The 24,962-nt window shown below is 32.0% G+C and overlaps 3 protein-coding genes across 3 annotated transcripts in view; 2 read left to right on the forward strand and 1 right to left on the reverse strand.

The window, feature by feature from the left end:
- The window catches only part of LOC133195760 (uncharacterized protein K02A2.6-like), a 410,189-nt gene that overhangs the window by 204,721 nt on the left and 180,506 nt on the right, over positions 1–24,962 (forward strand). The gene's annotated exons all lie outside the window — the stretch shown is intronic.
- Positions 7,718–10,026, forward strand: LOC133194685 (uncharacterized). The gene is made up of 3 exons (XM_061330588.1): positions 7,718–8,009; positions 8,669–8,840; positions 9,291–10,026. Exons 1-3 carry the CDS (start codon positions 7,724–7,726, stop codon positions 9,439–9,441), a joined length of 609 nt encoding a protein of 202 aa, XP_061186572.1. The 5' UTR covers positions 7,718–7,723; the 3' UTR covers positions 9,442–10,026.
- Positions 14,763–22,935, reverse strand: LOC133194686 (streptavidin-V2-like). The gene is made up of 3 exons (XM_061330589.1): positions 22,917–22,935; positions 15,674–15,756; positions 14,763–15,471 (listed from the first exon to the last, which is right to left on the reverse strand). Exons 2-3 carry the CDS (start codon positions 15,747–15,749, stop codon positions 15,062–15,064), a joined length of 486 nt encoding a protein of 161 aa, XP_061186573.1. The 5' UTR covers positions 15,750–15,756; positions 22,917–22,935; the 3' UTR covers positions 14,763–15,061.

Below are 24,962 nucleotides of genomic sequence, written 5' to 3' on the forward strand. Positions count from 1 at the left end.
AATAATGTTAATTACTAAATTAATTACTTTCACATTAATATAGAATATAAATTCAACATTACTTATTTATTTTGTTCGAATTTCCCACTTCGCATGGACGTCTTTTCAAATGTTGGCAGATATGTAACACGCTTTTTTATTGGTTATTTCAAGACACATTTTACGACAATTAATTCTACTTTCATGTATCTTTTACCTTTAAAGTAGAAAACAGTACATGAAAAATAAATTCTTGTTTTATATATATTTCAGAAATTATTTTTTTTTTATATGCAGACAGACTCAATGTCGTAAATTCGCAAACCGGTCTGACCACAAAAATGGCGATCGAGATAGAAGAACCAACTTTATTTGAAAACATTCTGCATTATGGCTTATTTGTTGGAGCGATTTTCCAAATAATTTGTATTCTAGCTGTTATTTTTATACCAAAGAGCGAATCTGAAATGGTAAATTAAATAAATAGTTGAAAGTTACAAAGATCTACAAATTTTAACCAGTACACAGGGTCTTGCTCCCGGCGTGTAAAAGTATTTATTTAAAAAAATCAAATATATACCAACTCACACTCTATCATCGGCTCATACATTCACCTCTGCTGTTGGCTTGCGTATCACAGTGATAAGCACGAGAAATAGTGCGTTTATTTTAATTCATTAAAATTAGATGCCCGTGATGTTGAGCAGGGCTCTTCAAAGAGTTTTTTTTGCTCAGGCATGTCCATTAAGGTAGACATTTACTAATTAATTCTAGAACTAATATGTTTCATGGATTGAGATAACTCTTACGGATGTGAAATTCGTGTATTGCAGAGGTGTCATGTCTGAGAGAATAACGAACAACAATTCTGCATAGGAGATTGATACCAACTGTGTTGCTTTAGTAGTTGGCATATAGATATAATTATTTGTGAATAAATATTTTTTACACTCCGGGATGAAGCCCCTGTGAACAGGGGTTCAGCTTTAACCATGTCAACACTGGTTAATGTAATAAAATGGATAAGTTGCTTCGCATCATAATTTTGAAACTAATCCAATATCATTTTTCCTAGCTAACTATTGTTAAACAATTGAATTGCAGACATGTATCACAAAACAGGAATTAACAACATTATTAAAAATCTGGTTATGCAATATTTTACCTGATATTTCCCAAGAGATGTCAAAACTTTTGAAGTCACACTTTAAATTGCATAAATATTACAAATATATCCATAATTCATAAAAAAAGTCTTCAATTTTTCGTGGTAAACTAATCAATAGAAAAGACAAGAACAAAATGAACAATCCTCATATTGAGCTAACTTCTTTATGTCTTTAAACTGTACATATACTTTGATTACAAAAAAATATTCTCAGTTTGAAATTGAGGCATTGTTAAGTATGATCAAACCTTTGAGTAATCATTAAAAATCTTAATTGTTCTTGACTGGCTTCTATGATATTTTTCAGTCCAGGATTAACCATTGATAAACAAAATTTATTGATAATCAATGATATATCTTAATTAAGTTAATAGCACTTTAAAGGAATATATGGATTTTAATCTCTTGCCACTGAATAAAAAAAATGATATAATTCTATTCAATTTAGTATATTCTCTCAAAACAATGTGAATGGTACATGAGTTACATAAACATATAAAACAGTATATACATATAATACAGGGGGTCAAGCAAAAGATGAGATCAATTAAGCTAGCTAAGGAGAACAGACCATACTATTAATATTTACTTCAAATTTCTGTTATTACATTTACTTAAAAAATAATAATAATTAAAAAAAAAAAAAAACTAAATCAAATTTCTGATATAACATTTACTTGTCAGAAATAAAACATTAACTAAATGATCTCTCAAAAATGTCATGTATTTGTTTTTAGTGTGTTTTATAAAGTATAGCTGTAGATTCAACTATTTGGAATAAGTGTATAATACTTTATTTTACCCAACAGTCAGTTTTAGTGTATCACTATTATTACGCATTGATAGGATACTGAGGAGGAAGTGAAGCAGCCAACTCAGTCAGGAACCCCAAGTCAATACAACAGACCAAAACCTAAGAAAGAGAAGAAAAAGAACCGATAAAACAGTTACAGCTGGGATCACAGTATGTCTTACTATAATTTCAGTATATCTTTTACACCATTTAGGGAGAAGAACTTTTTGCATACCAGAAGGGAATTTTATCACTAGTCTAGAATCAAATGATGAATTTCTTATGTAATAGAGAATTTAAAATGAAATTCAAGCAAATTAATTATACCAATTTCAAAAAAAAATGGTTGATGATATTCTTTTAAAGGAAACATATTGATTTATCAGATTTATCAGTTATTTCTCCTTTCTCCAATTTTCTTTTTTTTGGGGGGGGGGATCAAAAAGTGTGATGAAGGTGGGGGGTTAATTTAATGAATACACTAGATACAGAAAACTCCAAACTATAATATGCTTATTTGTAAATTTCTCTTTATCATATTTATTCCCTTACCACAGATTTAGCAAACCCTTTCTCCTCTTCAAACATATTACAGATCTTGATACATGCAAGTACACAGTATAATGACTGTAAGAAATTGCAAAGGATAAGATACATGTTTAATGGTCCCAGTCATGTTAATATCTTATTGCTTTCACTGAATTCAGAATATTTTCATTTTATATTTATAACACCACACCATATTTCATTAAAATGATTTTTCTCTTTCGTTTCAGTGTATACATATCTTCCACTGAGCGGCAGTACATGTAGTATTTCATCAGGAGATAGAGTGCTGGTTGTGACACATTGGAAAAATGACCAAAATAATATTCTGCAATATTAAAGCTTATATTTAGTGTGATATTCATGCCATTCCATGCATAATTATTTCATGTCATACATTGACTCATTTTGCAAGAAGCACACTGTCCTGATCTCATCTAATGATCTTAATTGATATCTTTTACTCCAGTTTTCAATGGGACATTCTCAAAGCCTTATATCAAACAGTTTTATAAATCTGTTAATCTAAAAGCATTTTCATGATTATGTGCAATTTTTCATATGAATGTGATACAATGCATATAAACCACTTTTTGTATGCATTCAATTTCCAGCTGTCCTTTTCAAAAGTTCATAAGTAAAGTCAGTCAGAGGTGCTTTTTGATATCATTTTTAATGTCATTCATAATGGTTTAGATTTCCTTTCATTACATGAATTATATTTTTCACTTAACATTTTTTTTGTGAACATAAGAGAAAGTGCTATAAACAGTTTTTATGTTTTAATGCTGGTTTAGAATGCTTGTAGACTGTAGTTTTGTTTGTTAATGATTTGGATCTGATTTCATATATTTCTGTTCTTTGATAGATAGAAATATTGACTAAATAAACTGGATTATATTTTGATTTTGTGGTTATTTCCTGAATTACAAAATGGATGAGTTGAAAAGAATTTGATCCAGGTTGTAGACTCCTGAGTCAGAAGGCATTTAAATGCTCTCTCTCTCTCTCTCTCTCTCTCTCTCTCTCTCCGCATACACATTGAAAGGAAAATATGGAGGTAAAGAATGAATCTCTCTCTCTGGCAATTAAGAATGCAAGAAATAATTGAAAATCGATGCATGCATTATTGCTCTCACTAAAACATTTGATGCACCCATCAATTCATTTAATGACTTCATCTATGTGGTGAAATTGATTTAGAGATTGGTATATAAATGAATTGCTGATCTCTTTAAATTAGTTGAAGAGAGCAATAACTCTATTCATTGCATGCATAAATTGAATTTTTGCACTCTTCAGTTGATAAAATAAATGTTATCAACAAGTAAAGTAATGAGTGAAATGATTTAGGATTGAATTTACAGTGTATAATTAATTATTTGAAGAGATTTTTCGTTGAATTGTTGGCACATTAAATGAATTAGGATATCTTCAAATATTTTTTTTAAAAAAAGAAGAAATCTTCAGTTATTAATTTAGTTAATATTAATTCTGTGCTCCGAAGTGAATCCCTTATTGTCCTGATTAAGAGAGATGTCTAATTATTTAAGTTCCGTCATTTTGTAGAAAATGAAGTATAACTTAAATTAATTTTATTCTTGGATATATCAGAAGGACAGACTGCATGTCGGATTATACATGTAAAAAGCAATGGAACTTGTGATAAAGTAGTGAAAGTTTGTTCGCAAGGATCCGAGTTTTTATACAATTGTGCAAGTCTAAGTTAAACGCTTATCTCTACCTGCTCTGGATACACACAGTCAGTGGACTTAAATAAAGCATCAATTTAAATAAAATCAAAGATACGTGTATCTTTAATTATTTGACAATATCATGAACTCAACTAATACTGGCAGTAATGGAATTGCTACAACCTTACATCAATTATTGTATATCATTTAAACGTTTGAATTGATGAGATCAGCAGTTGATTCGATAAGCTTATTGTTACAACACAAAATATAATAACAATGCAAAATGTAATATACAGATATTATCACCTTTTGCGATATAACATTTTCGCATCGAGATCAACGCAGAATGTAATAACCAAAATGTAATTCTTTACTTTTGGGACTTATTAGATTTTGCGTTATTACATTTTGCTTCAAGGTCGACGCAGAATGTAATAACGCAAAATGTTAAAAAAAAAATAAATAAATATATAAATAAATAAAAAAAGTACTTTTTTGAAATATTAACTTTTGAATTACATTTCCGGATGTTTCAAGAATTTGTCAATATGTAAACATATATATGAAAATATATTCACATTACGTGTTCTTAACATTCTGTGTCGAAATACACAAATTTTATGAACGCCAGTGGAAATAATTACGTGTGTTACTGGAGGTAAAAAATTGTGGAGAAACAATTTCCCGAGGCGCAGCATGTTAAAGAATTCACAATGAAATTTAACATAAAAGCTTGACCTATAAATTATATAGGTAAAATTAAATCACATTCGATTGTATAAAACTATTTTGAGGTATACGAACAATGATTCAAAACGAGAAAATTTCCAAGTGCCTTAGAACATCAAAAGAAACATACTAGCAATCTAAACATTGCTATTTTTTACCAAAATATAATTCATCTGCACCGATATATATTTATACCGCAATATGGCGATTTTAGTGGTATTGTGCATTGAAAAAATAAACTTTGTAATAATTCCTAGACCAACCTAGATGGTCAATTTTTTTCAAATTTCACAATTTGGTGACTTTTTACAATAACTTTCATATACTTGGCTGAAAAAGAAATATCGGACCAACATTGGGCCGATGAGCAAACTTACATTGGCCCAATGTAACTGATGACGTTGGTCCAATGTTAGTTTGCTATCTGGGAAGTTTTTTTTCTTCTGTAAAATGGGATCCAGGTGAAGATTCAAATATTACTAGACTTTCTGTCAGAATATAGAGGAAAATATTATGACCCTTTACATTAATTATATCCATGCATGTAATCTCCTCGGTTTGGAATTTTGCAATCAATATTTGGTGTTTAAAGATTAACGCAACCAAGCATGAACATGTTATTGAGGCCTTAAATCGAAAGTAGAATTAAATTTTCAATCCATGCGAGCATATATGGGTATAAACTTTCGAAAACATGCACACGTATACATGGTTTGGGATTTAATTTTTCAAGATTAGTTCTGTTAAAGTCTGTCAGATACACTGATTGTTCTTTGTTCTAAGGTAATACCCAGATAGCAAGCTTACGTTGGGCCAACGCAAGCCCAACGGTGAAAATTGCGTTGGCCCTCTGTCAGTTTTATGCGTTGGCCCAACATCATCTTGCTCATCGACCCTACGTTCAACCAACATGTTGGCTCGACGTTGGGCCAACATTCGATGGTTGGTTATCTGGCATTGGCCCAACAATGACCCAACGTTTAACTTCCTGTTGGCCCAATGTTGGTTCAATGTTTTTTTAAAGCTAAGAATGAATGTTGGACCAACGTTGGCCCTACGTTCTATAAACATGTTGGCAAATGATCGGCGATTGAATTATTTTAGTTCAACAATATGAATTCCCGTAACCTTTTTATTTCCATAATTACGAGTAAAACACAATTGATTGAATAAATCCTGCATGATAAATTATCTTGTTCCTCAAACAAATGTTCTATTTTTTTGTCACTCCTATGGAATGAAATCAACAGAGGGAAATAAAGTAGTTTAATGTTTTCTTAAGTCTATCCCATATCACTTCAGTCACTATATAATATTCCTCTAGAATAAGAGTCCCAGTGTTCAAATTTGTGAAACTTTGGAATGTTCTCCTGCCCATATTACTTCTGAACCACTCACTCCTTTTTCCTGTTCATGTTATTGTTTCTTTGTCTGTAAAATCCATGTCTCTCACACTGATAATTAAGATAAATCACTCACTGTCCATTACATTCCAAACATCAATGGTCTTGTAACACAAAGGGTTTTCTCCCCACCAGATGCTATAAATGATATGAAAATATATCGGTTTAATCCGTTCAAAAATGATGTCACTTACTACTTATAAGTTATAACTTAAAGAGATTACTAGTAAATATACATGCATATTTTGAAAATTGCAATTCTTGAATAACTTGTTCAATTTTACAAACTATGCTCAAGTTAAAACTTTCACAGAGATAAAATTCTATCAATCACACCTAAAACGACTATACTTACATTTCAAGGGCTAAAACAATCCATTTTCTCTCTCGTGCGATTCAAAACGGACACGCACATGTATATGCTTTGTTCAAGTGTTGCAAGTGATCAAATGTGACCACTCCGAGTTTACGAAACAGAGCTGATTAGGATGCCTGTTTCCTAGGAAACCGGCCAGTTACCTGCTGAGCCAGTGGATTTCACCACTGACCTAATTATTTGGAGCTCTAAAATTCAGCACTTTAAGTTCCATGATGCTAAATATAGAATCTACAAAATTATATACTGTGCAGAATAATTAAAACTTCTACATGTATTTGCAATGGTCTCGGACACAAATTACAAACATAAATCAGTATTAAAAATCTTATTTTCATAAATTAGGTTCTGGAATAATTTTTTCATTTTTATTAACACATACACTGTAAATTATTGATAAATGGGCTATTAAGATAATCCATTGTTCATAATATTTTAATGAAAAATGAGATGTCTCTATTGAAAGAAGCTTAATTGGTTCTAAAAGATACAAACTTAATATGTGTAATTAACAGATTAACAACATGTATGTTAATGAAAGTTGATTTTATCCCAATATTCACTCCGTTGAACCAACGCTTGCATGGCCAACGTTGAAAGCCATATCAATACATCATTATAATCAAAATTTACTACGTTGGGCCAACTTTGGACCAACATTACATGCCCAACACACATTTCATGTGTTTCATGCCAACATTACTTGGTTGGCCCTATGTTGGGCCAACATTACATCCCAACACACAGTTGCTTTGTTTTAAGCCAACATCTACTTGGTTGGACCTACGTTGGGCCAACATCAAATACCCAACATATAATGGACATGTTTCATGCCAACATTTACTACAATGGACCAACATTGGCCCAACATCGCATACCCAACACCGATGGACCAGCTTTCACGCCAACATAACATCCGTTGGGCCAATGTTGGGCCAACATTCACCGCCCAACGCCAACACTATACCAACCTACCAACCATCAACCAACGTTGGCCCGATGTAGTCTTGCTATCTGGGTATGTCTTGGAATATGAAGGATTGTCTTGTTGCAGTTGGTGTTGCGTTTGTTGCAGGCTTTTTCTATCTACAGGAAAAAAGAATTAATGATTTATATTTAGAATTTCGACATGAAGTGAATTCCATAAAACTTGCACACAAAGACGAAATCCTTGCGTTACATTTGAAGATGTTTGATTATTCAGAAAAAGGAAAAGCCCACCATATGTTTTTAAATATGGAAAAGAACCTGGAAAAAAGAATGAAAGCGGCAGAGGAAACTCTAACTAACAGTACCAGAGAGGTTTTGGATCAGATTGGTATAAACACATTAAATTTGATTCTGGCAAAAATATCTAAGTACATGTACTTCCTCGTCATAGCGACTGATTTGGAGAGATTCTTGTGGTGCAAATTATAAAATGTAGAATTAAAAAAAACCCAACATATTCTATCCTTTTAATACTGGAGCTGCTATAATCACTCTGAATATCATGTGTGTTAAATTTACAAGCTAGATTGATTTATAGTTTATTTTTAAAATAATTTTTTAGCATGATTTACTTGGAAATGTTTGCAACAATTACTCAAGGTCCAATTTAGATATAAATACATTTTAAAGAAATTAATTTAATGACAAGGAAAATCAAGCAAAACCCATACGTTTACGATCAGATATCCACATAAAAACGTCTTGCTATTGCTCTGGACAGGGCACCAACAGCTGCAGGTTACAATGTGGAAAGAAATTATTTATCTAGATGAAATATGTGGAGATAACGAACAGTATTCGAGCTCAAAAGTCCATTAAACATTACAAAATAGGAGCAGAGCAAACACGGACCTCTAAGACATCCGAGGTGGGATCAGGTGCATGTCATGGAGGAGTGAGCATCCCCTGCCGACCGGTAACACCCGCCGTGTGCTCCTTTTTGCTATTCTAGCTAGTTATATATAGAAGTTTTTTCTCATATTTAAGCATTTGATACTGATGCCATTGCACAAGCTTCCTGTGCTGGTACTGCACCTGAAGGTCACTTTGTAGCTGCTATTCGAAGAGATTGTGGTGAGAACAAATTATCTTGTGATACAATATGTAACAGTGGAACTACCAGCATGAGAAATATCTATGGGAATCAGGGATCTGTAAAGTAAGTAATTTAATTGTAGTTCCAGTTCTTTGAATTAAATCATTTGCAGTTTTAAAAATAAAGAACTTTAATTTCAAAATACAAGAGTAAAACATTTTTTTTATATATTCAATTGTCAATTTTTAGATACATAGATTGCGCCTTTGTTAACTTCTCTCTCTCTCTCAGAAAATGAATTGATGAAAGATACAGACTTGTACATTCAGTATGCCCTTGAGGCCCATTGAATGATTATAATTATGTACTCTGCACTGTGACATAGGTGTACATACATGCAAATAGTTATCATGCTATATATTGTTGGAATGTTACGTTTACAAGGGACTAATATTTTTGATGCATGTTGTCTTTTTAGAGAGAAAAAACGCGGAATATGTAAATATGAAACATCAAATTCTACAGTAGGCATATGTACAAGCATACTAATTTATTCATTCAATTTTCTCATAGGGCTGCCTGCTTTGGATCATATCATATATACCAAAAACGCATAGCTCTGAAACCTGAGGACAAAGGCAGAGCAGGGATGGCAATGCACAAATATAAAAATGGATGTTCGCAAACAGGTTGTGGCCCTAACTACTGTTGCTGTCGAGCATAATGATGTTGTGAAAGTATTTACAGACAATGAATTTCGTCTTTTCAGATATTATTAACTTTATATCCTATTCACTTCCTACAGCCATATGCATGTATCATGACCATTTCCCTCGGGATCTTCTTTATGCAATGTTCCTTTCTCAGGCAAATTGGATATGTAAAATTATGTTTGTACAATCTATTTCAAGTAAAAATCTCGATATATAACATGCATTTTCTAAGCACCAAAAACTCTTGGGAACGGCACGATTTGGATATGAAATTTGGACCAAATGGTGTCTTGGCAAGAAATTACCAAATATGGTGTCAGATGTTCCACACGTGCACCCAGTTGCCATGGAGACGGATCCATTGAATTTGGCCATTTTTGACTAAATGAAAACATGAAAATTGAGGAACTGTAAATGCATTTTTATCTATATGTAATACACTCAAACATGAATCATTGTATCATAAGATAATATGAACGTTTAAGATATACTGGACATATAATCATTTTTTTTCTAGAAATATTCCCGCTGTAGGAAAAAAGTCGTGGAAAATGACAGGGTTTCTGAAATCTTAAAAATGGAAAATCTAGTATTTTTTTGAGATATTTAAGGCTAAATAAAAAAAAAAAATTATCTACGAAAAATTTCCAAAATTTAATCTTATTTGTGTTTTCATTCTTCAGGATCAGTAGTCTCATCTCATGAAAAAATCTCAGTGGGATCTCAAGACCATTTTTAGTAATATATATCTATAAATAGATATGTTTTAGAAAATGTAAAACTTGACATTTTGGCAGAGGATTAGAGGCCATTGCTGGGTAATTAGGAAATATATTTTTAAAGCCATTATGTTAATGACAGGAGCTGGACATCATTATTTGTCATGCGCCATATTTGAAGGGGGTTCCCATTTCTATTTATAGTATCGAACTTCTAAAAATAGATACATCTCAGGATATGAGGAAAAATGACATTTTTCTATCATTTAGAAGATTCATAGAAAAAAAAGTATTTACAAATATTCTACTTTCCACAATATGTCACCAACAAGAACAAGTAGGCGTGAATAATTCAAACAATACTGATGATGGGCTCTCATTTCTTTTTATAGCAACAATTGTCTAAATATGGGAATATCGAAAATTATCGGGGAATTGTAAATCTTGCACTCTTTCAGACATTACCGATGGAAAATTTGCAGACTTATTGTTATAAACATAATGTGGCTGACAAGTACTAGTCAAAATTAACTGAGATGCAGAATAATCAGTGGAGGTTTCCATTTCTATTTAAAGTAACATATACCCAAAAATAGATAGGTCTCTGGATATGAGGAAAAATGGCAATTTTCCACCAATCAGTACCTTAATAGAAAATAGATTTACTGCTCTCCACAGTATGTTATCAACAAGAACATGTGGTCATACAACACCACAAATTAATGGGTGATGGGGGGGGGGGGGGGCTCTCAATCTTTTTTTTTACAGCAACAATTGTCTAAACAAGATGCCCATGGGTCACAACGTTCATCTGGGTCAATATGGCCTTGCCATTCTTGATCAGCAGATTTTTTTCTTCTATATATTTATATGTAAAAGTTTGACCCCCTTTTGAAACTCCACTCTACCCCAATCTATCATGATTTGAACAAACATGAATTAACACTATGTAATGAAGGTTTCGCGTAAGTTTTCACTTTTCTGACACCAAATTTTCACAAAGTTGAATCCCCTTCATCCAATGATGCTATGTGGCAAGTTTGGTTCAACTGGCTCAGTGGTTCTGGAGAAGAAGTCGAAAATGTGAAAAGACAGACAGACGCCAGACAAAATGTGATCAGAAAAGCTCATTTGAGCTTTAAGCTCAGGTGAGCTGAAAATAGACATTGCAAATTATTAAAAAAAAACATGCAGATGCTCGCACTATTTGAAACATTGCAGATGGAAAATTCGCAAACTGTTATAAACATGCATAATGTGATTGACAAATACTAGTATCTATTAGCTCAACTGCACAATAATCAATGAGGGTCTCCATTTCTATTCATAGCAACTAACACCCGAAATCAAATATCTTTTAGCATTTGGGGGAAAATGATAATTTTCAACCAAAACGAAGCTTTGTAGAAAAATTAGTTGCAAATGTACTGCTCCTTAACAAGAATAAGTGGTTATACATTCAACACACAATGATAGGAATGAACTCTCCTTTTTTTTTTTTAAAGTTACACTTGTCTTAAACTACATGCAAATACAGAAACAAACTAAAATGTATATATGGCCTAATGTGAAATCACTTATTTTTCATGTAGATTTAATTTTCGTTCATTTAGTGGGTTGAAGAGACCCACATATTTGTCCCGTACGAAATGTTAAAATTCTATACAAAAGTAAAAATTCTATCCTTCACCCACGAAATCAAATCCCTGATTCGATATATCCTAGTGAACTTGAAATAAAAGACACCATAGAGTCTGACATACCTGTTTCATATGCGGATGTTTTACTAGAAAAAGACATTAATGGTATCCTAACACGAAAACTTTATGATAAACGTGATTTCAACTTTTCTATCGTCAACTTCCCTTACTTATGTAGCAATATACCCTTATTACCTGCATATGGGGTTTGTCTCCCAATTGATTCGATACGCAAGAGCATGTTCTACGTACGGTCAATTTTTAAAACTAAGCAAGACACTTACATGTACCAACAAGTTGATGAAACAAGGATACCAACAGTCTTGTCTGAAGTCATCATTTCGTAAGTTCTATGGTCGATACAATGACCTTATCAGCAAATACAATCTATCGATAGGTCAAATGCTGACTGACGTTTTTCATACTAATTGTAAGGCCATTATTTACACACTGAACTTTCTAAGGCCATTATTTACATACTGAACTTTCTACGGATTTTCCTGTTTACCCGATCATTGCAAGGAGCACACGGCGGGTGTGACCGGTCGACAGGGGATGCTTACTCCTCTCCATGGCACCTGATCCCGCCTCTGGTGTTTTTTGAGGTCCGTGTTTGCTCTGCTTCCGCTAATTATTGTTTAAATGGACTAAGAGTTTGAATACTGTTCGTTTTCTCCATATTTCATTGTAGAGAGTAGTATATTCGTAAATGCTTTTTCTATGAAGCTTTTAAATGATAGAAAATTGTTATTTTTCCTCATATGCCGAAACCTATCTATATTTAGGTGTTTTGAGCTATAAAAAGAAATGGGGACCCTCTTCAAATATGGTGCATGCCAATAAATGGTGTCCAGCTTCTGCCATTAACATACTGATTTTTTACAGAATATTTCCTTATTATCCAGCAATGCCCTCTAAGCCTCTGCCAAAATTTGAATTTTTACATTTTTCTAAAACATATCGTATTTTACTAAAACTGGTCTTGAGATCCCACTGAGATTTTTCATGAGATGAGACTACTGATCCTGAAGAATGAAAACACATATACGATTTGGAAATTTTCCATAGATAAATTTTTTTTATTTAGCCTTAAATTTCTTTAAAAAAAATTAAAGCTTCCATTTTGCACATTTTTCAGAAACCTTCTCATTTTGCACGACATTTTTCCTACAATGGAAATATTTCTAGATAAAAACGATTATATGCATTGTATTCCTTACAAGTTTATTTTATCTTATGATACAATAATTTATGTTTGTGTGTTCTACATAAGGATAAAAATGCGTTAATTTATAGCTCCTCAATTTTCATGTTTTCATTTGGTCAAAAATGGCCAAATTCAATGGATCTGTCTCCATGGCAACCGGGTGCACGTGTGGAACTTTTGACACCATATTTGGTAGTTTCTTTCCAAGACACATCTTTGATCTAATTTTCATCCAAATCAGAGACATGTCGTTTTCAAGCCCTGTAGTAAATATTTTGGTGCTTACAGTGAATGCATGATAATATTGTTTTATTGAAAATCAATTGCTAGGCCAATCACTCGGCCCTCAAATACTAGTACAATAAGCAAAAAAATTCAGCGATTTTTTTATTTGTCCTAAAAGTTCCTGTTGTAACGAGTCAAAACATAATAATTGTAAAGTGCCTACAAGTGTCTCAACTATTATGAAAGACCTTTGTTTGTGCGTGCGTACTTTAATTTGTTTCTTAATTTGTTGTTGTAGTGCCTGCAGAACAGAGCGACACTTAGGGATCACTTCACCCGGCGTTTGTCTTTTCTGCTTAAAATAATTTATAGTGCTTTGAAGCACCTAATAGTTCTTTGCAAAAAAATAAAAATAAACAATTTTATAAAATAAATAGTGTAAAAAAACATCCTGCACTTTTACAATGTATTGCATCTCACCTACAGTTAAATAATCTTTAAATGAACGTTAACACTAACAGAAAAGGCACACTTTAAAACGATTCGATTTCAAACAAAACGAGAAGGATTGTGAGCAGCACTTGCAATTTTTTTTAACAAGAGCGCTTTCAGGTGTTGAAAAATATTACAATTCATTTTTGTTCCCCGCTTTCACTGAAAGTGGAGGATATTAATTTCGGTCTGTCTGTCCGTCCCTCTAGCTGTCCGTCCGTCTGTATTTCTGTCTGTTTCTAACACTTTCGTTTCCGCGGGATATATCGAGAAGCCTTTGAGGTTTTGCAATGAAATTTTACATAACAACTCCCTATGGCCTAAAGAAGAACCCTATTGATTTTGAGGTCAAAAGGTCAAAGGTCAAGTTCATAAATTCATGATTTCTGTCTGTTTTAACACTTTCGTTTCCAGGCGATATCTCAAGAAGCTCTCGAGCTTTTGCAATGAAATTTTTATACCATAACTCCCTATGGCCTCTCTCGCCCCTCTTAAAGTGTCCCGCCCCGTTTTTTTTTAATTGTATTAAAAGTCGCATGGCACTATTTTAAGCACAGGAGCATGTGGAGAGTTATTACATGTAATACAGTTTGTCGGCGGACTTTATATTCTAATTACATATTTTAGAACTGTTTAATAAAGGCTAAATTAGACACCATGTGGTGTGTAAAATTTTGACAATCTTGAACGTGAACATGTATATGTGACCTAATGTTTGCATTTAATTTGCTATATAAGCAAGCGTCTCGTTTGTCTAGGGGTATGATTCTTGCTTTTCATATGATAGGTCCAGGGCTCAAATCCCGGACGATCCCGTATATTTTTTTATCCGATTTACTAAATGATAGTATTCAACATATAAAATGAAGAAGTTCTGACGTCTGGCATGTATAAACTTCTCATAAAATCATTATTACAGTGTGATGAATATTTTATATAGAAAGAATTTTCTGTACATATATTAAAGAATAAGCAATCAAATCTATATATCCATATTGGCATTTTTTATTTGCTTCAGCATACATGTATACATTTCATAATTCTGCAAGTCTAGGAAGGGGGGGGGGGGGTGTCTGACCCCCCTCTTAGATCTGCACATGCTCTTCTTTTTTCCCTTAAGCGGGGGACACAAATTCTCTGAATTAGCTTGTTAAACCATAAAATTATTATTATTGATACAAAATTAATTTCAATTCTAAGTTACTCAGTAAATTGTAAGCCAAAGGAATTGCTAATGTCAAGAGTTATCATTCCTTGTTGAGGGAAGTATACCGTAATATTGCATGTATCAGTTCCTATTGTTGTGCAAACAAGGATGGGATTGTACCCTGCTGAATGTGTCTTGATTGGTTGTAAAGGTAGACCAATAATCTTCTGGATTTTTGAATGCTGCTCTTATCCACTGAGTCTTGATTATATCTTCAGCGGCGTAGAATACCCCGGTCCAACTTGCAGTAGATCTGGCATCACGGTGCTGATTTTTATAGGCAACTGACCATCCCACGATATAATCCGTTTCATTTACCTGCAGATATTTTCCTACAAGGTCGTACGCTCCATTTCCCACTGTGCTGTCATATAGACCTTGTATGGTTCCTTTTTTACAGGTTATTGTAATTTCTGACTGTAGCTGATTTCTCCATTTCCCAGACAAAGCGCATAGTCCTTGCATCTCTTGTGTCTGACAAAGTGCAGTTTCTGAAAGAAAATCACTTGTACCATATAGTTTATATTAAACTCTTTCCATACATGTAGGCTCATTTCGGAAAACAATTCCATCATTTACACATATTTTTACTAATATATTTAGTTTTCTAGAATAATAACCACGCAAAAAAAAAGACTGAAGAAAAAACAGTTAATATACATGAGCAATTGGAAAACATGAAGGACAGCTTACCAGCATTTCTGGACAAGGACTGCACAGGAATTGCTGCACAAATCAACATAGGCAGAAAATAGCCAACAATCCCCATACTTTGTCTAAAAACATAGCAATATAAATACAATTAAAGCGATTGTTTACACAGATTAAATGCTTGAATGTAAAAGAATTTTTTTGAAAGTTTACCTATATTTTTTTTAACGCAAAGCCTTCTCCGGATGAACTTTTCATGTACATAAAGAATTTACAAAACGTAAGAACCAATAGAAAGTTCTGACAGTTTATGGATTTAGAGGAGTAGAAGGATGTTCTGACTTAAAAAGGGGGAGGGCAAACGTTTATATCTAAAAAGCAGTCAACATGTAATATGAAATGTCTTCATGGATATTTCTACTAAAGGCAGAGCCCCAGAAATCATTTTAAAAATACGTATATCAAACAAGCTCTTTAACGAAAAAAAAACAACCAAGCAAACAAACACGCAAAAAGAAAAACCAAACACACACAAAAAATCATAATAATGAAAAAAACGAAAAAAATTTATATATATATATATATATATATATATATATATATATATATATATATATATATATATATATATATATATATATATATATATATATATATATATATATATATATATATATATATTAAACAAATATAAAAAGAAAACACAAGAATCCTCCGTAAAGCTTTAGCGCTTTCATTAAAAATCTTCAGAAGCTTTACATTACAAAAATGTATACAACGGTAACATAGTAACAATGATTATGACGTTAAACTAAGCGGAACGTTTAATGTCTATATTGTGACGTCATAGATAAAATACTGCAATGATGATGAAAAAGTTCGGGAAAATCATAGGTAGTTTATAAGAGACTATTAAGTTTTGGCTTTAGAATACAAATAAAATGTTTTTCTTTTTCCCGTCTCTGGATATCACTGGCACATCTGAGTTTATAAAAAGGGAAAATGTTAAATCGTTTTTTTCCACAAGTTTCCAGGTGTGCACTTAACTGGATTTGTCTATATTCAGGTGTACTGATGTGTTGCTTATGTACACGTACACGGGCACGGAGACTGTTGCCAGTTTCACCAATATAATATTCTTTGCATCCAGGACATATGATGGCGTATATGACATCTTTCGTATCACATGACATGTTGGCATTAACTTTAAATTCACGCCCGTTAAAACTATAACTCGTCCCTTCTGTAATGTAGTCACATGTGCCGCAGCGAGGGTCCGTACACTTTGACACTGTATAATTATGGTCAGCGAATTGGGAGGAACAAAGTATTCTCTTAAGGTTTTTGGGCTGACGTTTACTGCTGATAAAACGACAGTTTTTGTATGTAGTTTTCGTTTGTTCATCCTCTCTAAGTAAGCTATTTAATTCATAAACAATTGAATTGATGTTTTTATTTCTCGGATTGTACGTGTGAACAAAGGGTATAGTTTCTCCGTCCTTCGCACGTCGTGTGTTTGAAAGTAATTGTGTTCTATCACACTCCTTGGCTTTCATAATACTATTATCTACCAGTTGCTCTGGGTATTTTTGGCTCAATAAATACAATTTTAATTCCTCCAAACGGATATCCCTCGTATTAATATTGCTCACAATGGTACAGATCCTTCTTGCGAGATTATATGGTATAACCGTTTTAGTATGGTGGGGATGGCACGATCCGAAATGCAGATATTGGTGTGTATCTGTCGGCTTATAGTATATATCCGTATTTAACCTGGTATTATCTTTTGATATAAGAACATCGAGAAATGGCATTTGCGTATCATCTGTTTCCATCGTGAATTTGATATCCGAGTTCATTTGGTTTAGTAGATCGTAAAACTCCGATAATTTGTCGACATCATATATCAGTATATCTAAATGACAGATTCCAACAGAATTTTATTTTAGAAGCACTTAAATTAGTTCTAGAAAACAATTCATTTGCTTTTTCTGACCATCATTACCTTCAAACTAAGGGAACTGCAATGGGGACGAAAGTCGCACCTACCTATGCAACATTAACCTTAGGTTATTTAGAACATAAGTTACATGAACAATTATGTTCGTTGTGGGGAATAGAATCTGCAAATAATATACAGTCTAAATGGAAAAGATTTTTAGACGACTGTTTTATCTTATGGGATGATGATGTCGACAAATTATCGGAGTTTTACGATCTACTAAACCAGTGAAACTGGCAACAGTCTCCGTGCCCGTGTACGTGTACATAAGCAACACATCAGTACACCTGAATATAGACAAATCCAGTTAAGTGCACACCTGGAAACTTGTGGAAAAAAACGATTTAACATTTTCCCTTTTTATAAACTCAGATGTGCCAGTGATATCCAGAGACGGGAAAAAGAAAAACATTTTATTTGTATTCTAAAGCCAAAACTTAATAGTCTCTTATAAACTACCTATGATTTTCCCGAACTTTTTCATCATCATTGCAGTATTTTATCTATGACGTCACAATATAGACATTAAACGTTCCGCTTAGTTTAACGTCATAATCATTGTTACTATGTTACCGTTGTATACATTTTTGTAATGTAAAGCTTCTGAAGATTTTTAATGAAAGCGCTAAAGCTTTACGGAGGATTCTTGTGTTTTCTTTTTATATTTGTTTAATATTGTAATCCGATTACTGAGACTTTATTTCAATTTTGGATATATATATATATATATATATATATATATATATATATATATATATATATATATATATATATATATATATATATATATATATATATATATATATGATTGCGCCCATGACAAAAGGGCCTTATGGCAATTTTGTTAAAACAGAGAAATAACGTCATAAAGATATGACGTTGCAGACGGTGAGCGTCGACGCAGATTTTTTTATCCACGTGTTTTACGTTTTGACACGTCTAGCTCACTTTTGTCGTTGTTCTCAACATTGAAATAATTATTTATTTTTATTTATATCTTTAATTCACGTCTTGATCTTCTAGTCCACTGATATTAATTAAAATATTTAGATTTTTATTCGAGACCCGTTTCTTTACTACATGTTATATTGTAGCTTTATACGTCTCTGATATCTGGGCTGTGTATTATACATGTATAGAAGCTTCAGACAAGGTGATTTTCTGGATAATTGAATGTGGATGAACGAATGCGATTTTGATATATAGACAAATTGAAGTTATTTGTTAGACACGTGTATATTATCAAAATATTGCAGAGGAAATCGTTTTCCTGTATAAGATCCGCCCCACCAGTCTCAACACATCGATCATGTAAACATTGAAGCATTGGTACATCGTGCATAAATTTTTGATGTATAATGTTTTAATTTCCAAAAAATTGAAACTGATCACACTTCCTCCAACAGAAAAGAAAAGTATTCTTTTAAGTTTTCACAAATCTAGCAACGAATGACAGACGTGATATTATTTTTAAGAACTATAAATAAAAACAAGAGAGGTAACTCTGACAAGCGAGATACTAGAGAGGTACCAGAGAGGGACTTTCTTTTTTTTTTTTTTAACACCATTCAAAATCAACATACTCATACAAATTTGCTCCCGTAGTATAAAAAATATTTTTAAAAATCTTACTTATCATCAGTTAAAAAACGTTTTAATTGTAAGTATTATATTTATATTTTCTTTAAACGTATTTTTGAAAGCTCATGGAACTAGCTGCTGTCAAAGTGAAAGAGGAAAAAAAATATAGAATAAGAAAAGATGCTACATTGAACAGACTTTCATTTATTTTTTAAATTTGTTACATGTGCATCTATTTCAACATGAAATTATTTTTAAAAATAACTTGAATTTTATTTTTTTTTTCAGTAATAATGATCATGAATTTAAATAAAATAAAATGAAATTTAAAAAAAATTGTTTCGTCTTATTTTTGTTGTGGCCACTTCCGATATAAGTACTTGAAAACAAACAAAAACTACCGAATGAAATAAAATTGTTCTAATTGTTCTAGCTTAAAAAAAAAGTTTACATGTATGTATACCTGATGTGTGTGTGAGAGAGGGAGAGAGAAAGAGAGAGAGAGAGATGTTACATTAAATCCAGTTTATTAATACAATGTGAAATGTGAAACTTTAATGAAAGGGCGAATTTTCAAAACACAACAATATCGTATTATGAAAAGAAATCTCTATCCCTTGGTACTCGTACGTGTGGTGCATAAAAAAGTTCAAAGGTTTTAGCTTTATCTGCAGTTTTAAGTCACTTACAAGTCAAATATATATAATGCTTATCATTCATAGAATCTCAGCATTGTATGTCATTACAGTTCTATTATCAATCTAAAACTCGTTTTCTTATTGAAATAATAATCTCAGTTATCGGTTTAGTATGATATTGCTTAACTTGCCGTTGAATTATGTAAACGGGCTGATTTTTGTTATTTGGATTTATTGAAATAAATCTTTTTAAGATCAAATTGTATTCAAACATGCATTGTACAAATTAAATTAAATGCTAAAAATATACTGCACAAAAGACTAAGAATATGTTTGCAAGTTTTTTATTTTTGTGGCAGTGCAGGAGACCGGGGAAGAGGGCCAGGGTCATTTTATATTACCGGGACCTAACTACTTTACAGTTTATCTGTAAAGTTTTACAAGGATAAGCATATCCAAGTCTCTGGCATGGGGCCAGAATGGAATTTTTATATTGTAAAACTTCATATACAATAACATTTGAAAACAATAACATTAGAATTTCATACGATAAAGAAGCCGCAAGAAATGGGGGGGGGGGGGTGTTCTACACACACCATCACATAACAATATTTACATGTACCTAAATGTGTGCCACATCGTAAAAATTTGTCATTTAAAAACTCAGCCAGTCAACGAATATTATGAACCAGTCGCATTTAACTGACTGTATATATAAAACTTTCAATTAATTTTTACACCCCCCCCCCCCCCCAGCGGAAAAAAATCTATTAATTAATCTGCATGTCATTGATTCATAACGACAACATATATATAATTATTTATGATTTATTTCTTAGAAAAATCTATTTAATATTAATTTTAAAAAATGACATATTGATTTCATTCAAAGTTCAGATAAAATTTGTTGAAATGACAATAAAATACCCGATATCTATTAATACGCAGTGTATACATGTACTTCTAAAACCATTTAATTTTACAAAATCAAACGAAAATCGTTATTCTAGGACGCAATTTTTCTCATGATTAACTAGATTTGATAACAGTTAAGTTTCCATTTCCAGGCATGTGGAGCTCATGATCGCTGTTTGTTTTGCAATTGACCCTGCTCATACATGAATACATGTACGTAAGGAGAAGTTCAAGGTGCAAAAATAAATTGAGGAATTATTTCAATAATATTTCAAACCTAACCAAATGATGTATTTGGAGGTTATGGGGTTGGTGGTGGGAAGGCATCCCCACTGCACACCTAAAATGTAGGAAGATTTTAAAAATAGACAACCCTCGTATGCTATTAAACTCATGTTAACTACAAGTATTGCATGTTTCTGTCATTTAACTTTTAACCCCCCCCCCCCCCCCCCCACACACACACACACAATCCAACCACTGGTCATCCTGGATCTGTTCCTTTCATTTTAAATGCATGTGAATTATAATTCATCCATTTGTTTATAATTTATCAACCTGCTTACTTAAATTAATTATTTAAAAATTTTCCTTGCTGTGACTGAAAAAATGTGTATCATTTCAATTTAAAAAAAAGAAGTTTTGTTACCACATGCGGGCAGAAGTCCTGAGTTTTTGTTTGAAATTTTTTTTTATCGAATATTGCTTAACAAGCAGTGTATCAACTTAATGTCCTTAAATTGTTGTACAGCGTATACAGTAACTCACTACATTTCACAAATTTTCTGTCTAATTATATTTAGAAAACAAAAAAAAAAAAAACAAATTTTCACCACCCAGCAGCATCTATTTTATTGTTGTTCCCGAGAATTTTTTTGAAATATTTTTTAACTTCACATTTTGAAAGAGATATCGTTTATACTGGATTCAACCCCCCCCCCCCCAAAAAAAAAATGACATCTTGTCCTATCGAGAGCCATGCTTAAAATGAGATGATTTTTTAATAAATTCTACAGGTTTCTCAAACGATTATAACACGAGATAAATACTTTGGTTTTGAGAGAATAAATTGATATTGAACAGAAGCCGCTTGCTTCTCGGGTTTTCCTGACATTCCAGCATAGTGAAATGTAAAACAAACAAACGAACAAACACTCATAATTCTATACACCACTGCATGATGGATAATAGTTAATACAACTATTTATTATCATATTATATGATTATTAAAAGAGACAATGACTCAAAAATGTTTCTGGAAATACTCAATAACATACGTTTATTACCGTAGTAACATTACAATGCAAAGTGAAAGTCAAGTTCACTCTGAAAACTTTTGACGTTGGTGCGAAAGTAACATGACGTCATTGTTTACCTGTTAAAGTATCATTGATATAAATGAAGAAAAAACCTACTTAGAGTTGACGTAGGGCCATAAAAATTCAGATTTGGCAACTTCTAACCTTGCTCTATTAATATCCATGAAAACCTTAAAATGTGTAAAAACTGCCATAAGGGCCCTTTTCCCATGGGCGCAATCATATATATATATATATATATATATATATATATATATATATATATATATATATATATATCTTAAAAAAAAAACAAAGCAAAAAAAATTACAAATATAAAACAAAACAAGAAAAAAAAAACAACAAAGAAACTGATCGCTTCAACATAAAAAAAAAACCAACCAACATAACAAACAAACAAAAAAAAAACAAAAACAAAAACAAACAAACAACAAAACAAAAAATAAAAATAAAAAAATTATTTAAAAAAACAAACAAACAAACAAATAAACAAAACTAAATGAATAAATAAATAAAATAAAAGGAAAAAACAATTTAAAAAAAAACAAAAAACCAAAACAAAAAGAAAACTTATTGCTTTACATCAAGTTTTAGAAAAGGAATTGAATTCTTTTCTTGAATATAAATTCATCTCTATCCATGTGGTAAATTTTGAAAGATTTGAAAGAGTAATCAACTAACCTATATATGTGCGTTTAGGAGGGTTAAGGAGGAAATTTAAGTTGTGAATAGCCAAACCAAGAACCTGTTTTTAGGGAAAACGAATAAAAATGGTGAATATTCAATATTAAAGTAGCATAGAATTTTTGCTATAGCAAAATATTTACCTTAGAAATTGCTTGTTACTCTCTTACGTGATCTTCGCGCCGAAAATTATTCCCTGGACTGTTTTATATAAAAATATATGATCACATGATATGTATGTCACATCTAATTAGGAAAGCTCAAAAGTGGGAATAATATTACATACAGGCGAAATATGAAACGTTAGATCGTTATTATTTTCTTTTAATCACCCTTATGAGAAACATTTTTTTTTCTAAAGGTGGCAATAGGGAATAGCAAGTCTGCAATGTTTCCTCTTAAAACCACGACTCTTTGTCACTGTTGTGACTGGCAAACAGAATGAAAAGAAAATCTCTATTATTTTTTCTTGTGTAATGCTGCATTAACATGCAAAAATATCATAATTAAACCTTTTTTTGCTTGATATGTTTGCTTATTGCTAGTTTGTTCAATAGTGTATGACTGTACTAGTTTGTTAAATAGTGTATGACTGTCCTAGTTTGTAAAATAGTGTATGACTGTACTAGTTTGTAAAATAGTGTATGATTGTACTAGTTTGTAAAATAGTGTATGACTGTACTAGTTTGTAAAATAGTTTATGACTGTACTAGTTTGTAAAATAGTGTATGACTGTACTAGTTTGTTAAATAGTGTATGACTGTACTAGTTTGTTAAATAGTGTATGATTGTACTAGTTTGTTAAGTAGTGTATGACTGTACTAGTTTGTTAAATAGTGTATGATTGTACTAGTTTGTTAAGTAGTGTATGACTGTACTGGTTTATTAAATAGTGTATGATTGTTATTGGTGTTCCAATCATCGATTATAATCGAAAATCAGTCGATTGCTGGCATAATCAAGCGCTCGATTACAATTTTTTTTTTATTCCGATTAATCGGGTTATTTTTTTTTATTTTACAAGCGTAATAGTTTTTAAGCCAAACATTACTGCCGCGACTTATCTATTAACTTATTTGTGTATCGTAATGGCACAGACAAACAGACAATAATATTCAAACCCTGGTAACAATGCTCATTCCCCGATATGGACGTACTTGGATTCTACAAAATGAACGAAGAACCAGCTGGACTACCACAGAAAAGTAGTTATTCACCCATTCTTACCATTTAATAAACTAAATTGACAGACTTTGTAAACATGGTAAATGTCCGATTATAATTGATAATTAGTTAGTTACAGTAGCCCAATCATCGATTAAGAAATTCTTACCGATTCCCATCACTAATGATTGTACTGGCTTGTTAAATAGTGTATGACTATACCTGATTGTTAAATAGTCTACGATGGTACTGGATTGTTAAAAAGTATATGACTGTACTTGATTGTTATTTAGTGTATGGCTGAACTTGATTGTTAAATATAGTGTACGACTGTACTGGTTTGTTAAATAGTGTATTTCTGTACTGGTTTGATAGTGTCTGTACTGCTTCAAACAAGATGACTGTCAGTACCTATATTTTTAACTCTGCTCGTTTAATATTAAGTTGTTCTAACATATTCTTTTAATAACTAGCTTGTTTTTTTTTTTTTAGTATCTCCTACAGGTTTGTCTGGGCGATAGACTGCACCACGATTTTTTTGTACCCTTTGCCTTATTTATATTATTCAAACTCTCAATCATGTATCTTTCACATACACAACATAGACGGCACCAGCAGAATGTTTAAAAAAAATTCATTCAAAATTTTTGTTTTGCTGTTGATAAAATTTACTGTATAAATTAAAGTATGTGTATAAAATGTCAAATAAAGCCTATCAATTCTATGTAATCCGTTGAGCACCTTATGTGACAATGATCTTGTTTTTAAACGACAAGAGAAAAGAAAATAGTGTAGCCTTCGTAGAGTGACGGATCTATTTCTGAAACATTGTAAACCAAATTACATTTATCTTAGTAGGTTCTTCTTTGATAAATGATAATCAAGATTGTCAGACTTAAATATTTTTTATCAAGCGTTTGGCATTACAAATGTTCACATGCAGAGCCTAGAATTGTATGAACCTAATAAAACATCATCGTTAGATATTGCTGATTCTTCAGAAAATGAAATACAACGCCATTCAG

Source organism: Saccostrea echinata, unplaced genomic scaffold (genome assembly GCF_033153115.1).
Source record: "Saccostrea echinata isolate AGI-Se365-2 ecotype Australia unplaced genomic scaffold, CSIRO_AGI_Sech_v1 ptg000029l, whole genome shotgun sequence".
Taxonomy (NCBI): Eukaryota; Metazoa; Mollusca; class Bivalvia; order Ostreida; family Ostreidae; genus Saccostrea; species Saccostrea echinata.